The sequence below is a fragment of the Galeopterus variegatus genome, unplaced genomic scaffold (assembly GCF_000696425.1).
Source record: "Galeopterus variegatus unplaced genomic scaffold, G_variegatus-3.0.2 Scaffold891, whole genome shotgun sequence".
NCBI lineage: Eukaryota > Metazoa > Chordata > Mammalia > Dermoptera > Cynocephalidae > Galeopterus > Galeopterus variegatus.
In genome coordinates, this window is record NW_007727002.1 from 230731 (window position 1) to 246799 (window position 16069).

The following is a 16069-nucleotide window of genomic DNA, read 5'->3' on the forward strand; positions in this document are numbered from 1 at the left end:
AGAATTCTTGGTTAATCCCAATCATTACTGTTCTTGTAGTTTAGGCTAGCAACACTCTTGGTTATGTGCTACTGAGGCATATATGTAATGGGGGAAATATCTGACAGTCAGCCCCATTACTAAAAGAAATCTTTATTCTCCAGCAGGTACACACCCACCCACCATCCTTGGTCCTCAGGGCCACACTCATGTGCATTCACCCCTCAGCAGCATAGCTCCCTCTTTCATATATATAAATGGAAGAGTCCTACAATCCAATATCTTTCTTCAAACATAAGTAGTCTCACACTCAGTTACTGCCCAAGTCCATTCAAAATCAAATCTCCTATGTTTCTTCTACAGCCATGCAACAGAGGTCAAGCATTTGTGCTGTGTCTGTGGGAAAGGCAGTCAAAGGTCAGTGGCCTCCCTGCCTTGGGCAAGATGGCTCAACAGTTAATAATTCCAGGCTAGATTGTCTGTCAGAACAGTCCTGTCTAGGCCAGGACTGAGGGTTCAGGTGCCCGGGCTTCCCAGCAGAAACCTGCAGGCAAAAAGGATGTTGGCAGCATTAGTGGTGGAGATCCTCTCAGTCCCATCTCTCCCCCATGACCTAGAAACTCACCACTCTCCCCTAGCTGACACTGCTTCCTTGCGCACCAGTCTCTTCTTGTCGTCCAGGGGCTTGGCTAAGGCTCGGATCACCTGTGGTTTGTATGGCAGCAGCTGTGGAGTCAGAGGAGATAATCTTAGCCTTGCTCAACCAAGACAACTGAAAGTGCCACTTCTCTAACTCTGTACGACTAATATTCTGAAGAAAGCAAAACATGTCCTGTTCTTTAGTGATTCCAAAGAATGTTGAGTGGCAAGATGGCCATCCTATTACAGGGAGTCAGGATTTACTGGGTCCATTATGGGTCCAAGGAAAAAAACCCTTGCCTATCTGTACCATGTAGTTCATATCTCAGTCACATAGCAGGGTGGCTAATCCCACTTGACTCAGGCAAAAAGATATTTCTCTGGCTTGTCTAAGTTCCCAGGTCAGGAAGGGACATCTGCTGTACTTACCACGGGGGTGGGCAGGTGAGTGAGTGCATGCATACACTGCAGTGCAGCAATCCGGACAGCCTGGAACACAACCACAGGGAGGTGAGGGGAGACCCAAGGAGAGATGAAAGTGCCAAAGAGTTGCTGGGGTTCAACGCACCATAGAAGGGCTAGAGCTGAGGTTCAGAAACTTGGTGACGAGAGTGTCAATGTGAAGACTCATGACTTGGGGTGCTTCCAGTAGAAGAGGCTGAAGGCAGCTGAGGGTGGAGAGCTGTACCACACAGTCAGAGCAGGACAGGGCCTCCAGCAGCAAGGAAAGAAGCTACAGGGCAATGGGAAAGGTGGAGGATGACCACACTGTGATGATCCTGGTTCTCCCCCTCCCCTTTCTAGCCCCAGCTGGGAAAGAACAGTTTTTTGTTGTTTTTAAAAAAGATGACTAGTAAGGGGATCTTAACCCTTGTCTTGGTGTTGTCAGCACTGCGATCTCCCAAGTGAGCCAACCGGCCATCCTTATATAGGGATCCAAACCTGTGGCCTTGGTGTTAGCACCATACTCTCCCAAGTGAGCCACGGGCCAGCCCTGGGGAAGAACAGCTTTGTCTCTTGTTTAGAGGCTCCGACTACAGAACTTACCGTGGGCAGCTCTGGCAAGAGCACAGGCTTGGGCAGCCTGTTAAGTACATGAGACAGACCCTTCAGGTAGTTTGGCTTCACATCTGTAAGAAATGGAAAAGCTTAGGAGAGAAACTGGGCTTTAGACATACAGCTTACAAATTCAACTCCAATCTCTGACAAGGCTGGGACATCTGCCTACACAGAGGTGGGAGGAAAGAGCCTCTGAAGCTCAGAATGAGCAAGATATACCCATCAAAGGAAAAGGAGGGACAATCTGGAAGTTTAGCCTTCTAGATACAGACCACAATATAGCTCTAAAGAAATACTCAGGTCTTAAATTATTTAGGGAATGTTGCTGAGCAAAGGAAAGGTCTATATATTTGGGGCCTTTCTTTGAGACTCTCCTCACCTCGGGGAGCGGCATGGAAGCCCTGGACCAAAGCAGGCACATTATCTGTGAAGAACCGCTGGCGGAACATGATCCGTACTTCGGCATGGCCAGCGCGAGTCAACACATCAGTGCAGTCAGACATGAGCAGAGAGAAGCCATCAGCTGCTGCTGGGCCTAGCTCTGGATCGCTCAGAAGGCCCATGAGCTGGAGAAAAGAGAGCCTTTAAGGTACAAGGGAGAAGAATCTTAAATACCAAAGAAAAAGATGGAAGTTGTTTCTGGGAAGAATGGGATTAGGAGGGAAGATCCTACTTAGGTCCTAGGTTCTCCTGTTTCCAGAAAGGACTTACCCGGGCTGTAAGGCAGGAGCTAAGAGGATGGTATCTGAGCACTAGGGCCTTTGTTATCTGTAATCAGAGAGTGAGCAGTCAGGGAATGACACTCAAACCCCAAAGACACGAGATGCAGATACTTATGGTTCAGGGTCAAATAGGGACATTTTATTTAATCAGACATAACTGCCTCTCTAACCAGAATCCATGCCAACTCCTTACCCAGAGAAGCAGGGTGAAGGCCTGACTACGACAGGGCCTGGAGTCTAGGCCAGCCTCCACTTTGTCCATAGCTAACTGTAGAAATTCATCCAGCTGCTGTCCTAAAAAGGAAGAAGGAAATGCTCATGCAAAGGCTATACATTTTTCCTTTAATAATGAAGGATGTCAATCTTTAAGTGCAAAAGTCCTTGAGAAGTTGTTAGAAAAGGACAATACCATTTTATTTGTGGACAAAACGTTAGGACACCAGCATGACAGCCTGGTATTCTTGCAATGCAAGGGTGCTAGCATTTGAAGAGAGGATTGTATACTTTCAATAAGGAATTATCCATAATAGCTTCACTTTAGGGAGTAGGATGGCAGAACTAGAAAGAGTATTCCCCTTGTACTCCCTTCTCTTCTTAGGTACTGTAGTGCTTTGCCCAACTCTGGTCTTGACTCTTGTGCCAAGGGCTGTCTCAGGACAGTGCGTGAGCAGTTGAAGCCCAAATTTATTATCAGCAAGCTTCTTTTTTAAAAAAATGAAGAGTCAACCTAAAGATTTCATTGGTAGGTGATTCAGGGAGGCTCTGACCCAGTCTCATTCTAGTACCTGCAGGGTGCTTGTTGAGGAGTCCTGCAAAGCATTTGGTAGCAGCGGTGGAGGAGAAGGGACAGATGTGGCTGCAGCTCACCTCCAATAGCTCCCGCATGAGTTGGTTCAGCTGAGGGATTTCCACCTACAGAAAACCTGGCCATGTAATGAACCCAGAGAACACTTGAACTCCAAGAGATACCCAGTAGAAAGTGGCGGCAGGGACTAGGGTAGACGATAGGGTAGGTAAAAGATCAGCTTAGTTTATGGCAAATTTCTACCCAGAGGTCACCTGGAATCCACCTACCCTTGTCAATGTTAGACAAGGGTACTCCCCAAATGTTGTCCTCACTCACATTTCGAGGCAGAGAGCAAACAAATGCCATAAGTAGTGCAATCAGCCGTCTCTGCCCCAAGGAGCCATCCTGTAAAGGAAGAAGAGCCCTATCAAGCCTGTCCTGCTAGCCATAGGCTTGTCTTCCCCATACTCATCCCAGATTTGCCCTAAAAAAATAAGTTTGAAGTACGTAAGTTCCAACTTTTCCCTCATCTGATCCATCAGACTCACCTGGAATGGCTGGAATCTGCTTGGGAAACTGTTTTCTGGCAGAAAAGAGATGTTGCCATCCAAGAAGAGGGGTACAATGCTGGTGACACTCTGGGCAGCTAACCTGGGGCAGAGTACTAAGTACAATTGAGGAGCCAGGATTTTAAAGCAGCCCTCCCCTCCACTGCAGTGCTTTTTAACCTGGGGCTCACATTAGGGTCACTGAGTCAATGGGACAGGCCACGATTATTCATACATTCAACAAATGTTAATTTGGCACATATGTGCCAGGAAACATTCCCATTCTAAGCCCTGATTATAACAGCAGTGGACCAGACAGATCAAATCCCTATTTTCTTGGCGCTTACAATCTAGTAGAGAGCTCAATGTATAGTTTTAAAATGTTCCACAGGTGATTCTTATGTACATCTGCAGCTAAGAACCATTAGCCCATGGCTTACCCACCCCCATAGTTCATGGTGCTAAAAGCCCCTCACTTTTGCTTAGCAAAACTTACAAAACAACTGCCTCCACATTTAAACAGGGCTAAAAGGACAGATGACAAGACAGCTATCTGTTGTGTTTTCTCAAGAATGCTTATTCGTTCTCAAGCTGGGTTTAAACTGCATCCATGATTATACTCACTCAGGGCTCAGGTGGGTGGTGGCAGTGCCAATGACAGACACCATGGCGGCCAAGACCTCATCCTCCAACAGCACTTTTCTGAGAACTGAGGGCTCCTTCTCTGCAAAATCAAATCAAACCGAAACACACAAACACACAATCACAAGACCATTACTACTGTTCAGAGATCAAAATGATTAGGTCCTGTCGTCATCATCATGACTCTGGGGCTCAACTCCAGCCATAACAGCAGTTTTTTTTTGTTTTTGTTTTTGAAAAATGACCGGTAAGGGGATCTTAACCCTTGACAACCCTGGTGTTGTCAGCACCACGCTCTCCCAAGTGAACTAACCGGCCATCCTTATATAGGGATCTGAACCCGCGGCCTTGGTGTTATCAGCACCATACTCTCCCAAGCGAGCCACGGGCCAGCCCTAGCAGCAGCAGTTTTTAATCTGTCTTTTTGTAGTGCTGTAGTCCTGAGAACCACCAAGGGCACCAGAACAGGAGTGATCTAACCTGCGGCCACACAGAACTCTTGAGAACTCTGTGCACAGTCCTTTGACTATGCAGTAATGGAAAATAATGATAGCTAATATAAATGTTCTTAACATCAGAAATAGTAATGTTTGTCTTTTAAAAAAATTTTTTTTTCTTTCTTTTTTTGTCTTTTTCGTGACCGGTAAGGGGAACGCAATCCCTTGGTGGGGTGTCGCCCACACCGCGCTCAACCAGCGAGCGCACGCACTGGCCAGTCCTATATAGGATCCGAACCTGTGGCGGGATCATCGCTACGCTCCCAGCGCCGCACTCTCCCGAGTGCGCCACGGGCTCGGCCCTAAAAAATTTTTAAATAACATGCATTTATCTTCATGGGCCCTTATTATTTACAGCAACTATATCATACACTCAGTACTTTGTAGCCAGGCACTAATCATCATCATATTTAATCCTTATCTACTACCCTGTGTTATAGGTACTACCCTTTTTCCCCTTCTCACAAGTGAGGAAACCGAGGCTTAGAAAGGCTGAATATCTTCACCTAAGTTAGCAAGTGGTGGAGTTGAGGATGAAACCCCACTAGGTCTGCTTGACTCCAGAGCTCAATTCTAACTAAACTAATTACATAGCAACTAAAGGGAAAAAAGGTATGCATATTTTTGGACGTTGCTAACACTAGTGGATTTTGGTTCCTGACACTGGTCAGTTGGCACCCTTTGCTCTAAAGTGAAATCTTACTCTGGGGACAAAGGATTCAAAATAAAGCCTCTGATGATACAAAGTGCAGTACCACCAACTCTCAGAGGGTGGCAGTGGTGTCCAACACTAATTGAAGGCAGAATTCTCAGATGATGGGAGGAGGAAAGATGGAGAAAGTTACCTGGCATGGAAGCTTGAACAGCCAAGGCAAGCAAGCAAGGTATAGCTGTCTGGTGGAAATACCAGCAGCTCTCGGTGTCTTGCTGGCATTTTTCTGCCACCTGCTGGAGGCTCTGACAGACAGCAATAACTTCACTGGATCCTGCAACCATATTCCCTGTGTGGTGAGAAAGTCAGTGTTCTCTGTAAGGCTTTTTTTGTGTGTGTGTGTGACCAGTAAGGGGATCGCAACCCTTGGCTTGGCGTCACCCGCACCGTGCTCAGCCAGTGAGCGCACCGGCCATCCCTATATAGGATCCAAACCCACAGCAGGAACGCCACTGCGTCCCCAGTGCTGCATTCTCCTGAGTGAGCCACAGGGTCAGCCTTGTAAGGCTTTCTTAAAAGCACTTTCAGGTATTTCTGATACAGCAGATGGGAAGAATAGTCAAAGATAAATGACTAAAGAGACCAAGAGTGTCTTATTAAAGAGCTGAGTCATTTTATTCTCTTGGCTGTTCTTTTTCATCTGTTCAGACTTCAGAGTTGAGACCTGCTCTGTGCCAGGCTCTGCAACAGAAGCATTCAGACATTCTCATAACCTTAGAAGTACCATTTCCCCTACTTCACAGAGCAGGACATAGATGCTCAATGAATTATCAGTGGTTTTTTCAGGTGCAAGGTTTGGAATCAAACCCAGGTTACACTCCGAGTTGGGTGTTTTGAGTTGGTGTTCTTTCTATTACATAACAGCTGCTGGATCAACCACTATAGACCTGGATCTACCCACAGGGCTGGGCAGTCCAAAGCAGAGAGCTTAGGTTAAATGAGGACCCATCGTGATCATGCACAGATTCCCAGTAGCAACAGGTGCTGTCACTTTTGCCTTGGAGCAATGATTCTCAAGCAGTGCTTCTCAGACTCCAGGGTGCCTATGATTTACCTGGGGAGCCTGTTAACATGCAGACTCTGATCAGTGAGGGCCTGAGATTCTGCACTTCTAACATGCTCCCAGATGATACCCATGCTGCCGGTTGACAACCATATTGTGAGCACCACAGCCTTAGAGTGGTGCTTCTCAATTCTGACCCCACATGAAAATTGCCTGGGCACTCTTAATAACTACTTTTGCCCAGGTCCCATCCCTTCTCAGACTCTGGTTCAGGTGGACTGAGGACCAGGCATCAGTATTTTTTTGTTTACTGAGTCATTCTTACATACAACTACAATTAGAACCACTGCATTATAGGCATCAACTCCAAACCTGACTCCAACTCCACATTCAGCCCAGCTCCCTGATTATTATTCACAGTAGTTACCTTTGTCCATCTGCCAGAGATGCTGCAGCAGCAGAGGCAGCGTCTCCTTGACAATGCTGGGATGTGTTGATATAGCTGACAAGGCTTGTAGACAGTGCAGATGCCGGGAGCATTTGGTGGACTCATGACCTGTAGCCAAATCTGACTCTCCTAAAAGTAATCCAGGAGACAACGTTTTACTGTGTGATGGCAAGCATGAAGGCCCCCAAAGCCTTGTTGGGAGGGGGTGGGCCACAGAAGATCAGAGACACATACCTATGCACAGCTCCTCAGCAAGCTTAGGTACTAGGTGGCTGCTGAAGGCCACAGGGTAGAGAGTGGCCAGGGTTCCTGAGGCTTCTAATGCTGCCACCCTACTAGGGGCACAGAACAGATGAACATTAGTTGAGCCTTGGCTCACCGTTCTCTTGCCTAGGCCTGCCATTAGGCAGATTTAGGTGTGTGGGCTCCCAAGTCCGCCTTGTTGAAGAGCAAAATTCAAATACCTACAATCATTGAGTTGGACAGGGCTTCTTAATGCCCAAGAAAAGAGAGAGCAGTCCCACATCTCTCCAACTGGTTAGCAGCCAGAGCCAAACACAGAGCCCACCTCCCCTAAGAAGAGCAAAGGTCAGAAGCACAGAGCCCTGGTCCTTTCTGGATCTGTTGCTGCCAATACAAAGGTAGGGAACAGCTTGCTCTGTCTCACTGTTAGATTCTCACCAACTCTGGGAATCCTCCTCCAGGAAACTCAGTCTGTATAGGTGACCCACTGCTAGCTCCAAGTCCCCAGAAGATAGGAGATCTGTAGTTAGAAGAGAACATGAACCTTATCTTTCTTCCCCTGCAGCCAGCAGAACAGGATTCCAAAAATCCTATTAGAAATCCCAAAGCAACCAGAGTTGCAGTGAGAACATGGAATTAAGACTGCTCTTCACTTAAGACAGAAAATTACAAGGAAGGGACCAATACTATTATCTTCTTCTCTTTTTTCCTTAAGTTTTACCTGGCTGGGCACCTAAGACTGTGAGTATACGAATGCCCATGAGCTGAAGCTGGGTATTGGAGTCTGTTAGGGCCGTGAATGCCAGTGAGCACAGCTGGTCCTTGAAGCCACTCAGAGGCCTTTGATCTAGGGGGAGAGAGAGGCCACGTTAGAGTCCAGGTTAGAAGGAAGCCCTTACATTCCATATCTGACTCAGCAGTGATGCAAAGACAACTTGGGACAGATTTAAAGAGCTTAATCCACTGGATGTCCAGTAAGCATGTTGGGAAAAAATAAACAGTGTTCTCTTGTGCTATAACCTCAGAACAGGACCAACTGTTCTAGACTACTTCTCTTGCTATGTCCTTTATAGGCTGTAGTGCTCAACAGTGCCAAGGATACACCTGGAAGGTGACCTCACCTTTGTCTTCATAGCTCCATTTCTGCTGCAGTTTCAAAAAACCCAGGATCATTTCAAGGATTGTCCGCCGCTGGTTGCTCTGTAACGTTTCAAGAGCTATTGAGTAAAAGAATATTTTAAAGGATTCCAATCCTGCTACTCTAGAAGTACGGAGAATTATCCTTTTTATGTAAGAGTGAGTCAGGGAAAAGAAAGAACAAGGGAACCAGCAGGAGCTAATGGGAGCAAACCCCAAGTTCTACTACCTGGGACCAAGCTAAAGCTTCTTTTTGAGAAAGGGATCCTAGCACACAGGTCCCTTCATTTCCCCTCAAAGATTTCTGCTCCCTTACCTGACTGTGCTTGTGGAACTGTTCTAGCAGTAAAAGCAGTACGTTGCTGGTGATGTGGTCATACGCTCGGGGAGATGCACCTGCAGCTGCCTGCAACAGTTTGGCACTAGGCCACACCAGTTTCATATCCGGTTCACACAGATGGTGCCTGCAGTCTACAGAAGCAGCACATCACAGACCTGGGGAGTAGGCCGAATGTTGCCCGATTCCCCCAGAGTCCATAGAAGTTGGAGACTGAGACCTGGGACAGTCTGCTAGCAGTTATCACTCAAATTGTTTTCAATTCAAAGTAGGGCTACAGCCCCCAAAACATATGAAAGGTCATTGGCCTTTTAGGAATGTTATCTCTATTATGCTCACTCCCTTTTCTGGCAGCCATGGCTCCATTACCCTGTAGAATGTTGCTAAGGAAGGAGTCAAGGAGGTCCTCGGCATCAGCCCTCAGCACAGAGCGAGACAAACACGAAGTCAGGGAGTGGAGGGCCGCCAGGCCCTCTGCCTCCACCCGCTCGCTTGCCGTCTGGAACACCTGTCGGGGAGGGATCCCATGGCTACTGAGGTGAGCCTGCACCAGATGAGACCCCACCCATCCACTGCCTATTTCCTTGAGGGAGGGGGGTTGGGGTTGAGGACCTTTAGGGCACAGCAATGGAAATTAACACCCCAACTGAGTGTCTTCTCAATGGGTGTATTCTTACGAAGTCCTTAGTCCCACTAGGATTGATATACATACATTCTGAGAAACAGAATGCCAACTCTGAGCAGTGGCTTTTGGGATCCCCTATCCTAAGTCTCTTTTTTTCTCCCTCTATTCAGCATGGTGCCAAAAGGCATCATCCCCTACACTCCTTGCCATGGAAGTGGACATTGTGCAAAGGTGATCCAAGTGCTCTCAACAAGCAGCTGACCCTCATACAGAACTCTCTCCCTTGTCATTAAACTAGAAGTATGTCACAGTACCTTGGCCATGGGGACAACTGAAAGAAAAGGACAGGATGTATTATTTCCCCTCATGCCTGACAACTGGGAGTTAACCTTAGTGAGTTTATCTAAGTAAGACTCACCTCTCTGCGTATAGAAGTCCAAAGGCTGGGGAGAAAGTCCTTCAGTTCCTTCTGTCCATACACAGCACAGCAAGCATTCTGCCAAGGAAACTGCAGGTATCAGCTATCTATACACTCAGATGTCCTAGGATATGCAGGCACCTGAGCAAAATGGCACCTCAAAGAGCCTGGCTCTCAGCAGAAAAACCAGCAGGATTTCATAACAGTACTACCTGGGACACAGAAAAATAGTAGTTCATTCTGACTGATGAAAAAGAAGCATAAAGAGGGAGCCTTGGTCAGCCTTTCCTCAGTTACCACTCAGTGATTACCGGACAAGACAATATGCAGCTGGGGGCTTTAGGTCAACATACAGGCTCAAATCCTGGGTATACCTCTTTTGAGGCCCACAAACTGTCCCTTGCCTGTCCAAGAATCTATATCTTTTAGTATCCTAACTTACCTTAAAGGCAGCTGGATTCTGCAAGGTGAAAAATCACTTACCAGAGTCTGCAGAGAATCCAGCTTGGCACTCAGAATCTCGGAATCCACTTTCTCAATCAGTAGGGGCAGCAGGAACTGTGGGAGAGAAGGAAGAACTTAAGCCTGAGATGGGTAATGTCTCAGCAACACCAAGGTCAACCATGCCCTTACTGTCACTAGTCCCCAGGGGCAGGTGGGTACAACATCAAGGAGCTATACTCAAGTCAGGAGTTGTGACTGTAAGCTAACTTTCCTGCCAAGCTGTAGCCAGAGCCCCAGTTATCTGAAAAATGGGCAAATTGGCAAAACTGTAGGATTTCAAAAGATAGTACCACAAAGGGATTGAATTACTATTTCAAAGGAAGAGATGGTCAAGTTTTCTATACAGAAGGTCTGAAGATACTTGCCACACAAGACACTTGTAGGGATGTCATACACTAAAATGTATACTGGACCTTTCTTTTCCCCCATGCTTTTACTGTTCTTTCTTTGGGGCTTTCTATGGCCATAGGCTATATAATCTAATCTTGGCTAGACCCACCTCAGCAAATCGTGGTGTAGAAGCCAGCACAGCTCGAAGACTCAGAATGAGATCTTCTCTCTGGATACCATGGGGATCATTAGGTGGCTGGAAAAGCGAGAAGGGTCATGGGTTTGGTTAACTCATCAGATCACACAGGGACACAGGCTTGAACCTGGCAACCCTGCAGAACAGGGTGATATTTATACCTAATTTGGTAGAATAGTATGGTATAAGGCCCCAGCAAGAAGACATGCTTGCTCTTATGTGTTCCCTACGAATTTTTGTCTTTTAGGCACTTATTTTTTATCTGATCACACATTTTCTAACTGATTTATCATTTCACCACTTCTGAGTGATGAATCTCTGATAAGCACCCTTAACATCCTGGTGTACTGCTTTCTTCTCTGTATATATATTACTATGTGTTAGTATACACTGTTTCCCTATAAAATATATATACTCTAAAGAATGCGACCATTTTGTACATAATAGTTTGGAATCTATATATATATATATTTTTTTATAAAGATGACCGGTAAGGGGATCTTAACCCTTGACTTGGTGTTGTCAGCACCACACTCTCCCAAGTGAGCCAACCGGCCATCCCTATACAGGGATCCGAACCCATAGCTTTGGTGTTATCAGCACCATACTCTCCCAAGTGAGCCATGGGCTGGCCCTTGGAATCTATTTTTTTACTTAATACATTAAGAACATTTTTCTGTGGTATTAAAATTATTCTTTCATAACATTAGTTTTAGTGGCTGATACTATTTCATTGTGTGGTTGAGCCATAGTTTATTTATTTATTTATTTATTTATTTTGTCTTTTGTCTTTTTCCGTGTCCGGCAACGGATCGCAACCCTCAGTGTTGCCCCCGCACCAGACCGGGGACCGGCAACGGGATTGCAACCCTTGGTGTCGCTCCCGCGCCTCGCTCAGCCAGTGAGCGGGAACCGGTCTGTATGTGGGATCCGAACCCTCGGGCGGGAGCGCTGCCGCGCTTCCCAAGCGGCGCACTTATCCAGTGCGCCACCGGGCCGGCCCGAGCCATAGTTTATTTAAATAATTCCTCTTTGATGGACATTTCTATTTTTCCACCCTGTAATTCTGACAAAATAAAAGACATTGATGGTTTCTATATCAAGATGGCAGATTGAAAACATGAATCAGATTTTCCTTTCCCCTTCGGAAACGCCACCAAAAATATAGTACAGGGATTTTCTTTTTTTTAAAGAAATAAAGCTAAAGGTTGAAAAGAACAGGATAAGAGATACTATAGCAACAAAATTTTAGAAGCTGAAAAACAGATGGCTAAGAAGAAAATGACTTAACAGATCCAAGAGAACAGAATCCTGGGTAGGTTTGGGGTAAGTTGAATGACTATCTACACACACTGCGGAGTCCTCAAAAGGCCTTGGAACTGGCAGTACCAGGTACCTTTGGAATTGGGAGTATGGCTAGAGAAGCAATCTGACATCCTAGATTGTCTCCCAACTCATCCCTAAGTGTAGCAGAACCCAGAGGTTTAATTCTCTAGAGAGGGTAAGGTAGAAAGGTCTTTAGTTTTAGGAGCAGTAGAGGGGCTGGAATGCTGTACCAAAAGAGGAGGTCTAAGTGATATGGTACTGACTCCTAAGATTTTCAACTTCTTCTAGCCCTGTCTATTTGTAGTCAGATTTCTCTCCCTAGGTAGATCTAAGGTCTTTTCTAGAAGAACCTGATTAGCCCAAGAGGAAGAATATTTTGGGGTTTCCCCAAACTGTCCATGTAAACCACTCTATAATGAAGCTTTCACACTTAACAACACCATTCCATGAGCTCAGAGCTTCCACCTGACTTTATAATCCTTACTTTGCAACAACATGCACAGACTCCCAAGGATGATCAAAATCCAGCAAACTGAAAAAAGCTTGGAGGGAACAAGGACTATTTGGAGAAAAGATATATTAAAAGGTAACATATCATTAATGTTTTCAAGACAAATAAGAAAATAATCCATTCATGAAGTAAACAAGAACAGAATGCTATAAAAAATTTAGAGATCAACAACAAAAAGCTCTTGGAAATTCAAAGCATGAATGCAGAAATAGAAAAAAAAAATCAGCATAGGGGATTATTTGGAGATGTGCTAGTCCTGGGCATTTCTGATCTCAGATCCATTCCTTGCCTTTTTCCTGCTCTGTACTGCAGAGGGCTGACCACGATAAGCCGTATTTCCCAGACTCCCATATTGGTCTAGGTTCTTCTACAAGTTCCTTTTCGAAGAAGGTGGGAAGAAGGAAGGGAAAAGGCAGGGCAGAAGCAAGGGAAAAGGCAGGGCGTTTCTTCCCATCCCTCCAACTCAGTTGGTATTCATCATTGACAGCATATCCTCCATGGCTCCAGCTCACACTATAGGCCCACTGTGGTTCCGTAATATCAACTCGCCTTTGTCCCTCTAGCCTAGGGGTGGTAGTGGCTTCCTGCTATTGAAAATCTCTGGTTTTCCTCACTGTCCTGCTTGGCTTCTCAGCTCTCCCCTCACTTGTATAACCAACTTCCTGCATTAAATTATTTGTTTTAAATATCAAAGTGGTTTCTGTTTTCATGGCTGGACTTTGATAGAAAAGATAAAACTGGAATTCTTTTTTTTTTTTTCCTTTTTGTCTTTTTTTCGTGACCGGCAACGGGATCGCAACCCTCGGTGTTGCACCCGCACCTCGCTCAGCCAGTGAGCGGCCGGTCTGTATGTGCGCTGCGCTCCCAAGCGGTGCACTGTAGCAGTGCGCCACTGGGCTGGCCCAAAACTGGAATTCTATTATATAGTAACAAAAAGATATAGGTAGAAAATAGGAAAGAAAAGGTAAGAAAATCAGAGGTCTAACAAAAGATTAACAGGAGTTCCAAGAAGAAGGAATAGAGAAAACGGGAGGAAATCATCAATGAAAGAATTCAAAAAAATTTCCCAGGACTGAAGGACATGAGAATCCAGATTGACAGGGCCTACCAAGTACCCAACACAATGCATGAAACAGACCCACACTAAGGTACATCATTGTGAAGTTTTAATATATTGGGAGAAATCAACCTTAAAGGTTTCTAGAGAGGAGGAAAAAAGTGGTGAATACAATGGTTTACGAAACAGAAGGAATTTAGATTTCTCTACACCAAATGGAAACTAGATATAAATGTAGCAATGCCCTCAAAATCTTGGGGGAAAAGAATTTCCATCCTTGAACTGCGTACCCATACTGTCAATAGTGGAAGGAAAGAATGAAGACATTTTAGACTTACAAAACTAAAAAATTTTCACTTCTTCACACATCCTCTTAGGAAGATACTAAAAGATGTATACACTACCAGACTGAGGGATTAAACCACAAAATGAGGATTATATGAACTCAGGAAATAGGAGATCTGATCCAAGTGAAAGGATAAGGGAATCCTAGGATAATGATGAAGAAAGATCCAAAATCTACTCTGCATGAAGGGTAGAAAGCAACCAGTTGACATTGTATGGTCCACAGGCTAAGAATGGTTTTAACATTTTTTTTTCCCTTTTTTTTTTTTGTCTTTTTTTCGTGTCCGGCAACGGATCGCAACCCTCAGTGTCGCGCCCGTACCGGACCGGGACCGACAACAGGATCGCAACCCTTGGTGTTGCGCCCGCACCTCACTCAGCCAGTGAGCAGGAACCGGTCTGTATGTGGGATCCGAACCCTCGGCGGGAGCGCCACCACACTCCCAAGTGGCGCATTGTAGCAGTGCGCCACCGGGCCGGCCCTGGTTTTAACATTTTTAAATAGCTGAAAAAAAGGTTTAAAAAAAGACTATCTCATGACATGAAAATTATATGAGATTCAAATTTCAGTGTCCATAAATAAAGTTTTATTGGAATACAGCCACTGTACCATATTCCTGTGTGTATAGCTATTTTCATGTTGTAACAGCAGAGCTACGGAGTTGCAATGGAGATCATATGGCCCACAAAGACCAAAATAGTTACTATCTGGCCCTTTATAGAAAAAGTTGGCCAACCCCTTTTCTAGAGTGAGAACATAGGCATAATGAAAGTGAAAGGAACCAAACCTTACACTGATTTCTAAGACAATAAAGATTTCTAACACAAATAGCCAAGAGTCTGTTTTAATTAATACCTTGACAAAAAACTTTCTGCTTTCAATAGATTGCAATACAAAACATATAAAAACCTGCTTGAATAAGAGAAACTCTCCTCTCATTTTCCATAAGTTCGTTTTGCTTAGAGTATTTCTGGGAAAATATATAAACAACTGAGAAGAGTGATTGTTTCCAAAGTGAAAATGGATGTTGGTAGGGGTATGAAAGAGACTCATTCTTTCCCTTTAAATGTTGAATCATGGGGCCGGCCCGTGGCTCACTCGGGAGAGTGTGGTGCTGATAACACCAAGGCCACGGGTTCGGATCCTATATAGGGATGACCGGTTTGCTCACTGGCTGAGCGTGGTGCTGACAACACCAAGTCAAGGGTTAAGATCCCCTTACCGGTCATCTTTTGAAAAAAAAAAAAAAAAAAAAAAAAAAGTTGAATCATGCTCATTGTATTACATTTCAAAAAAAAAAAATGAATGAAATACTCTCCTCTTCCTCAAATTATAAATGTACATATTCTTTGACCCAGCAATTCCACTTTTAGGAATTTATCCTATTATTATACCCATATGTACATAAGTTGCAGCATTGCCTGTAACAGCAAAAGATTAGCAACAACCTTTACCCCACAGAGGACTAGTGAAATTAATTAGGAATTTCCACGCATAGGAATATTATGTAGCCATTTAAAAAAAATGCAAAAACTAATTTACATACTGATATGGAATACTCTCCAAGATATACTGTTAAGTGAAAAAAGCAAAGTACAGTGATGGAGTTTGGATGTGTTGTCCCCTCCAAAACTCATGTGGAAATTTGATCTCCAATGTGGCAGTGTTGAAAACTGAGTCATGGGGGCGGATCCCTCATGAATGGATTAATGCTCTCCCTGGGGAAAGGGGGATTAATGAGTTGAGTTTTCACTTGATTAGTTCCTGAGAGAGCTCATTGCTTAAAAAGACCCTGGCACCCTCTCTCTCTCTCTCTCTTGCTTCCTCTGGCCATGTGATCTGCTTGTATCTGCCAGCTGCCTGCCACTTTCTGCCATGAGTAGAAGCAGCCTGAGGCCCACGCCAAATGCAGCTGTCCCAGAATCATAAGCCAAATAGACCTCTTTCCTTTATAAATTACCTAGTCTCAGGTATTTCTGTTATAGCAACACAAAACGGACTAA

The 16069-nt window shown here is 45.0% G+C and overlaps 1 protein-coding gene across 1 annotated transcript in view; it reads right to left on the minus strand.

The window, feature by feature from the left end:
• Positions 1 to 116: 116 nt before the first annotated feature.
• Positions 117 to 16069, minus strand: part of MMS19 (MMS19 nucleotide excision repair homolog (S. cerevisiae)) — a 40458-nt gene continuing 24505 nt past the window's right edge. Inside the window, exons 9-31 of the mRNA XM_008573225.1 lie at positions 10800 to 10886; positions 10280 to 10354; positions 9797 to 9874; positions 9123 to 9261; positions 8733 to 8887; positions 8401 to 8479; positions 8001 to 8126; positions 7718 to 7799; positions 7271 to 7371; positions 7016 to 7165; positions 5719 to 5874; positions 4359 to 4458; positions 3735 to 3837; positions 3523 to 3591; positions 3185 to 3311; positions 2593 to 2693; positions 2389 to 2445; positions 2057 to 2243; positions 1666 to 1748; positions 1187 to 1351; positions 1048 to 1107; positions 605 to 705; positions 117 to 523 (exon numbers count right to left, since the gene is read on the minus strand). Of these exons, the coding sequence (XP_008571447.1) occupies positions 496 to 523; positions 605 to 705; positions 1048 to 1107; positions 1187 to 1351; positions 1666 to 1748; positions 2057 to 2243; positions 2389 to 2445; positions 2593 to 2693; positions 3185 to 3311; positions 3523 to 3591; positions 3735 to 3837; positions 4359 to 4458; positions 5719 to 5874; positions 7016 to 7165; positions 7271 to 7371; positions 7718 to 7799; positions 8001 to 8126; positions 8401 to 8479; positions 8733 to 8887; positions 9123 to 9261; positions 9797 to 9874; positions 10280 to 10354; positions 10800 to 10886 (2409 nt within the window). The 3' untranslated portion in view covers positions 117 to 495. The remainder of the gene's footprint in view (positions 524 to 604; positions 706 to 1047; positions 1108 to 1186; positions 1352 to 1665; positions 1749 to 2056; positions 2244 to 2388; positions 2446 to 2592; positions 2694 to 3184; positions 3312 to 3522; positions 3592 to 3734; positions 3838 to 4358; positions 4459 to 5718; positions 5875 to 7015; positions 7166 to 7270; positions 7372 to 7717; positions 7800 to 8000; positions 8127 to 8400; positions 8480 to 8732; positions 8888 to 9122; positions 9262 to 9796; positions 9875 to 10279; positions 10355 to 10799; positions 10887 to 16069) is intronic.